The sequence below is a fragment of the Stegastes partitus genome, unplaced genomic scaffold, assembly GCF_000690725.1.
Source record: "Stegastes partitus isolate 25-593 unplaced genomic scaffold, Stegastes_partitus-1.0.2 Scaffold19, whole genome shotgun sequence".
NCBI classification, from domain to species: domain Eukaryota; kingdom Metazoa; phylum Chordata; class Actinopteri; family Pomacentridae; genus Stegastes; species Stegastes partitus.
The window spans coordinates 72222-79495 of NW_007577750.1; the positions used below are offsets into that span (position 1 = coordinate 72222).

The 7274-nt window shown below is 39.7% G+C and overlaps 1 protein-coding gene across 1 annotated transcript in view; it reads right to left on the minus strand.

The window, feature by feature from the left end:
• rasa3 (RAS p21 protein activator 3) overlaps positions 1 to 7274 on the minus strand; it is a 55950-nt gene that overhangs the window by 9717 nt on the left and 38959 nt on the right. The window contains exons 6-14 of the mRNA XM_008292435.1: positions 5672 to 5752; positions 5493 to 5565; positions 3448 to 3521; positions 3261 to 3365; positions 1460 to 1616; positions 1217 to 1365; positions 638 to 752; positions 405 to 479; positions 192 to 315 (exon numbers count right to left, since the gene is read on the minus strand). Of these exons, the coding sequence (XP_008290657.1) occupies positions 192 to 315; positions 405 to 479; positions 638 to 752; positions 1217 to 1365; positions 1460 to 1616; positions 3261 to 3365; positions 3448 to 3521; positions 5493 to 5565; positions 5672 to 5752 (953 nt within the window). The remainder of the gene's footprint in view (positions 1 to 191; positions 316 to 404; positions 480 to 637; positions 753 to 1216; positions 1366 to 1459; positions 1617 to 3260; positions 3366 to 3447; positions 3522 to 5492; positions 5566 to 5671; positions 5753 to 7274) is intronic.

The window sequence follows — 7274 nt, forward strand, 5'->3', positions numbered from 1 at the left end:
CACACAATCTTAAAGTGTGTGTAGGAGGCGTAATTGGTTTCAGGTTTGACACAAGCAGCACAAAAAGCCTTTCTGCGATCCTGAGCAAAAGGACGAAAGCGTCCTTGGACATCCTGCTTTTAACTGTCCTTTCTTGTTTCTCATTAGCAGCTTTCTTCCGTCTGTTGTAAGTCATTGAGCAGGTGCATTACCTTGGAAACGAGTGGCAGCAGATTCTCTCAGAGAGAAGAAGATATCACACATGACGGTGGGACAGCGAACGCCAGAGGTTGTGATCACATTGAAGATGCGGTCTACGTACTGACGAAGGTTTTCCTGAGCAGGAGGAGGAGGCAGGCCGGAGGTGTCAGAGAACACAGGCAACCAACGCACACAAACAAACATGCAAAAACTCTTCTTCTTACCCTGTTCGTCTCCAGGTTCTCCGACTCTTTAAGCTTCACCGGGTCGATTTCACAGGACTTGTGTTCTGTGCAGATCTGTGACAATTTAGCAAAGCATTAAAATACCTATTTGCTATGATTTTCCAAAATATCCCGAAGTAAAGACAATGTGTGTGGGATTTGTTCAAACAAAGAGCGACAAAGACTGCGAGTAAAGAGAAAAACAAAGGAATGCGAATACGGTAACATCATACCTCATCTATGATTGGTTTCAGTGTGACTTGCAGATAGTGCATTCCTGCCAGCTTCATGGTCTCATCAATGCACTTAGAAGTCAGCGAGTTTCCCCGGAAAATGGTGTTTGGATCCCTACAAAAGGAGGCAGGGTGTGTTTTTTGAGAGCACAAATCAAAACTACAGCTTGTGCCTCAAAATTAAGACGCTAAAACCTGCCAGAATAAAAAAACACGACTTGTCAGAGTAATTTAATATCCAAAGTAAATTCTATTACAGTGGAAACATATATTTCAAAGTCAAAAAGCAAAGCCAGTGATTATTTGCTTTTACCTGATGACCTCATTCCTACAATCACTTTAATTAATAATGGCAACAAAGTGGCAACTCAAAAATATACATTTACCTGATTTATTAATGCAAACCTTACACCAAACCCCAAATATACAACATTTAGCTGTCCTTTGTTGAATAAATTCTCTCATAATATCGCTAACAATCACAAAGCTGCAGCATAAATCAGCAAAACACATCAAAGCATTTTCAATATATATGAGCTGTTGCCATTTCCAGTGTAAAAGACGCAATGATTCACTCACTGTGTGCGGTTGACTTCAGCGTGAGCAATGGCGCTGATGAAAGGCACTATTTTGCCATAATGAAGAAAGAGACGCACGAGCGGAATGGCAGCTTCTTGTTTCTCTCGACACACCTCTCCCAGAGTGTGAGCTGTGGACGCTGACACGGGCTGAGCAGAGAGGAGACGGAGTGAAGCCGTTAACAATACAAGATGCTGCCGGGATATGTCTGAGCAGAGCAGAGACACTTTCATGTGCACATACCTCAACATTAGCAGAGTGCAGCAGCAGATCTCTGAGGGGAGTGTAGTGTTCAGACGGGAAGACGTGGTCCTCAGTGTAAACGATGTTCAGACGCAGAGAGCCGAGCTCGTCCACCTTCACCGACTTTCCTCCGTTCTCTCTGGGTTGCAGAAAGTACCTGAAGAAGATGAAATGCAATGTATAAAATCGACAGCACATTCAGAAAACGACTGATCAGCCCAAAATTAGGCAAAAAAACACGTTTAAAGCTTCAACAATCAACTTTTTCATATCACGTGATCGGATGTGAAAGGTTTGCTGTGTTCAGAGAGATATCACACGACTCTGTGGTTTCCCTCAGCTCTTTTGGGTGTCTTTTAGTGTATTGATTTTGTTTACGCTCACCACTCTAACAGAGCCTCATTTTCAGTCATGAAGCTCTAACAACTGCCCACCAGGGATGAAACTAATGATGATTTTCAGTGTCAATTAGTCTATTGTATTATCTTCTCAATTTATTGCTTTGTTGTTCATTAAATTGTTGTTAAATGGTAAAAAAAAAAAAAAGAAAAAGAAAAAAAAGTGCATCAGTGTTTCCCAAAGCCCAAGATGACAAAGATGAAAAGTCTTGTTTTGTCCACAACCCAAAGATATTCAGTTTAATGTCATAGAGGTCTAAAGCAACAATTAAAATTTAAGAAACTAAAAATTTGGTGATTTTTTTATCAAAAAATTACCCAAACCATCCATTATCTATACACCGCTTAATCCTCACTAAGGTCATTCACACCTACAGACAGTGTAGAATCACCAATTAACCTCAATATGTTTTTGAAGCCAGAGAACCAGGAGAGAACCAATTCTGCAAGGGGAGAACATGCAAATTTCATGCAGAAAGATCCCGGGCGTCCTCACCGCGACACAAACCGCTCTCGCTGCGAGGCGACGGTGCTAACCACAGAGCCACCTTGCAGCCCTTACCCAAACCAGTTAATAGATTATCAAAACAGTAAGCGAATAATTTAATATTTGACAAATAATGTATTAATCTTTGCAGCCCTAAAGACTACACACCAGCAGCCATGCAAGTGAACATATAGTATTTAGTAGCTAAAGCACTTCCTTCTAAAGTTGGTGGTGACCAAAACAGAGACAAGGCGGTGTGAATACTAGGCTTAAATTAGTCTCAGGTGAAACAAAACATGACTGTAAAAACATGCTTTGTATCTACTTGAAATGCAAGCATCACTTCACCACCATGTTCGCCATATCAACTTCATAAGGCCATACTATGCCACAAACTGTCCAGAAAGTTGTGTGACTAAACGTATTCTTACTAAATATATGTGTATGATTATTTTATATACTGTAAATTGAGCACCACCGACTATCCAGTTTTTATTGTCTTTGTTCTGATTTCCAAAGCTGTGCTCCCAGCATTCATGGAGGTTTTTCAAAAGAAACACGTAATCCTAGAAGCCAAAACAAAAACAGGCCCTGCTGGGTCAACAATGTCAGAAAAAAAGCATTTATGCTCAGCAAAGTCTAATTTGGTTAAATAAAAACTTAAAAGAAGTTCTGTTGTCAGTGTTGACACTCGCTATGTTGTGCCTCTGTTGTTGCTGTGGCAACACATGATTCAAAAATGTCAACAGCCAACAAAAATGAAACCAAACCAGGCCAGCTGCAGCAGGGGTGCAGAACAGTATTCGCTCAGTGGAAAAAAAACAAAAAAAACAACATAAAACAGACCCAAAGTGATGACTGGGTCAACAGGGGGAATGTGTGAGAGGAGATGATGTGTCAGTGATGTTCCTCTCACCAGGCGTCGTGGACTCCAGCCTGACCCAGGACCCGCAGAGGAACCCGAACACCTCCCAGGAACTCGTCCCCGAACTTCAGGTTGCTGGCGTTCCACAGGTCGACCCTAAACACGAAACACATGGTGAGAAGAGCTCAAAGCGAGTTCAGCGTTGAGCCTGGCACAGAGAAGACAGCTGGCGACTCACCTCAGTGCCAGTTTGTCCACGTCCTCTTCTTCAACATCAAACTGTCGCTTTGTGTAGCTCAAAGGCCTCGTCACCTACAACAGAGTTGGAGTTGCATTATTTCATGTTTTGCCTGAACAAAACAATCCTAAATATGTCAAAGTGATGAGAAGATTATTTAGCTGAAATCAATAGAAGTTTTGGTTTGATGCCCTCTATCTGGCACATTTGCATCTAAAACTGGATCCATCAGAGATCAAAATGTAGGTTTGGAGCAACAAGCTAATACAATTTGAAATAATCGAATTAAGTTAATCACATGACAGAGATATGATAGATGGGCTGTGTTTGCTGAGGGTCTCTAAAACAGAGGAAGGCTGCAGGCAGAAAGCAAGACAGGGCGAGCACAGTGGTGTTCATGCATTAGGAATAAATAAGATGGTCTTGTCGGATAAAAATCAATGGGCCAGATTGTTTGGTTTGTCTGAATCAATCATACTCTTGTCCTGCTGTCTGCTGGTGCTGCAGCGAGGAGGCCAGGGGGAGGAGCGAAACAAAAAAATGTCAGAGCAGAGCTGCTGCGAGCAAGGGTTAAAGGGGGCAGCGTGACAGAGAGAGTGTGTGTATGAAAGATATCTATAAATATATGGGGAATATAAATAAATGTACATGGTGACTTGTTTTCGAGAAGACATCCAGACTCTTACTGTTAACATATGATTCCGCTCGCTCATGCTACCGAATTAATGAATCCTTTAAAGGCAAAAGTAATGAAAATCTAAATTTTAGCAAGAACTTGGGAAGGGTTCAGACTTTCAGTTAGCTAGTAGATTTTAATGATGAACTCTGCCGTCCTGCTAAGTAGGCCTGATAACTTGTTGTGCCGAGCCCATGATAAAGATTAAACTAAAGTTCATCCTGTAACAAAAAGTTTAATTTTGGAGTAGAAAATAAAACCGGGGAGCAAAGACAAGCGAACGGTTCTCACTGCAGAGCCAAATGGGTGGAGCTTGACCGAGACCAGACCATCCTCTCTGGACCGAGTTCAGCTCCAAACACTGGCTATAAGTGTTAATGCAAGATCATACGATGTGCTCCAAACTGCATACGTTTTCATTTACCATTCAGTACGTACTGCAGCTGCCCTTACAAAGTACGTAATAATGCATGTAGTATGTGCGCAATTGGGACATTTTTCAAAAAACTAAAACGATAGTTCACTTACAAATATACTTATCTAAAATTATGTAATTTAACCTTTAATTTGTACATTAAAAAGACCTTAATTTTGCATTTCAGGTGCAAATTCGAGGGTTTATATCAAACAGTTGGATAGTTCAGGGGTAACTAATGGAGTTAGAGACATTAACAGATTTGTAATGACTAATAAATAGACCTGAATAAAAAAATGGTTTTCTGATAACATCTTTTTGGTGAAAATCGTGAAAACATTCATATTAAACAGAAAATAAATGCTATTCAAGGCATTAATAAATGGCTAATTTTTACTGCTTTGGGAAAGTTGTTCTTCCCTACTTCAGCTTTGCAGGTTTACGAGCATATTAATGGATTTTAAGGTAAAATAAATAAGAGATTCAATTTCATTGTGTCTGTAGCATGTAGTGACATTTTAGAAATGGTGTTCTGACAACTTTGTGGCAATACTTTGGGAAAGTTGCTTTTTTTGTTTCACCATGATACTGTCCCTGTGCACAAAGCAACAAGGTCCCAAAAAAATTAGACTTCTTACTGGCTGATTGTCAGCCAGGAATTTTACATTCAGCAGCAAATAAATGCCAATGACTGTAGAATGAGGAAATCAACAATGGCATTGGGGTATGTTGTTAATGTGTCCACGTACTTTTGGCTTTAACTGATACAGACACAACAGACAAATCTGAGGGGTTGTCAACAGGAGAGGAACAAAGAAAAAGCAAAGTTCTGTTACTCAAATCTAGGGTGGGGTCGCTAACACCCCCTCCCCCGCTACACTGTCACAGATTTCTGGTGAGAACCCTGCCCAACATGAAAAGGCATCTTTGAATGACAAGTTAATGGTAAACTACCTCGAAATAGAACACTTCCTCAAACTGTGGATTGTTGGTTTTCCTCTTCACCTTTGTCTTCTTGGCTTCAGACCTGAGGGAAGAAGGAAGGCAGATGGAGAGATAAAACCGAATGCTTGTCAAAAGTTAAACATGTAATTGACAAAGCTGTGCATTGTTTCTGGTGTAAGAATTATTACCTTGAAGGACCTAGTAAGGAGACAGCAGCGTAGGGATCACATTGGCCATTGACAATTGGAAGACCTTGGCACTCCAAAACTCTGTAAACACAAACACACAGCAGACAGTAATAAATAAACATATTACTGAACAAGCTACTACACACACACACCTGTAATACACTAACAAAATGCATTATTATAATGTTGATGCAGTGTTTGCATTATGTAAGCAAATACCTCATTAAAATATCAGGAAACATAATTCTACAAGTTGAATACTAACTACATAAGACGTTTCACAAGATTTTGTGGCATCCTCTGCTAATTCATGAAGAACCAGAGTGTGTCTTTTCAAACAAAGGCTACACAACGGCTACCAAAAAAGGAACAGGACAAAAAAATCTCCATTACCAAAAGTCACACAAGTCTCAGAGGACTCTTAAAGCTCCATTACACCCTATGAAACCACTTAATCAAATGACTAACATGAAAGGGTCGTCAGTATTGCAAAGACCACTGAGAATTGACACACAATCCAACACCTCTGCAAAGCTTTTAGCTTCATCAGCCCACACAATCAGTCTCAGTGCTCCCACCAACCCTCCTATATGGGTTCAAACAAGCTGTTTCCAGGAAACAAATCTATGCTACCAGCCCAGCAACACGTGGTAGACAAAGAATTTGAGCATTTAACATGTAAAACACTATTTTTCTCAAAACCAGTGCTGGACATACAGCTTATTATCAGGCGACTAATAGAAAATTCTGCAGTTGTGATTATATTAGTTTGGCCTAAAAAAATTTTTTTAAAAGCTAAAAAAAAATAAAAATCCTTTATGCAGCTTTAAACTTACTTTAAAATGTACTTGGAAGTCTGAGCTCTGCAGCATTTACTAAAAATAACTTAAAGGAGGTGTGATGCTCGCTTGTTTTTTTAAACTAGTGTCAAAACAAATAAATCTCAACACATTTATATGGACAAACACATAGAGCCATACTCCATATAACACAAAAGTCACTTCATAGGATATTTACAACGCTTTATTCCTCCCATAGCACAAGCAGTTTCTGGGCACAAGGTTTTTTGTCATTTACAAAATGTGGTTACAGCATACATTTTTGGTGGCCAAATTTTTAAATGACATGCAGAATAAAGCTTCCTCAAAGAAATAACAAAATTTTAAGCCTAGATTTGCTTAAGTTTACCAATGGGCCAGCACATCACGAATATTTTTAACGTTTTAAATGCCTGCTTAGTGGAGCTCTTGCATCTTAATGCCCCAGTTGGAGCACTGAGGTCGGCCAGCCAGATGCCTTTGAGTGTTTCAAGATCCAAGCTCAAAAATAGGCGATCAAGCCTTTGCATTGGCCACCGTTGCAGTTTACCTTCTCATGGAAGAACTACTCAGATTCTTGAAACTTTTAAGTCAGTGTTTAAGACCAACCTCTGTTAGATGGCATTTGATTCACATCAAGCTTGACTTCATCTCTTATTGTACTGTATCTTCAATTCTAATGTTCCTATTAGATAGATAGATAGATAGATAGATAGATAGATAGATAGATAGATAGATAGATAGATAGATAGATAGATAGATAGATAGATAGATAGATAGATAGA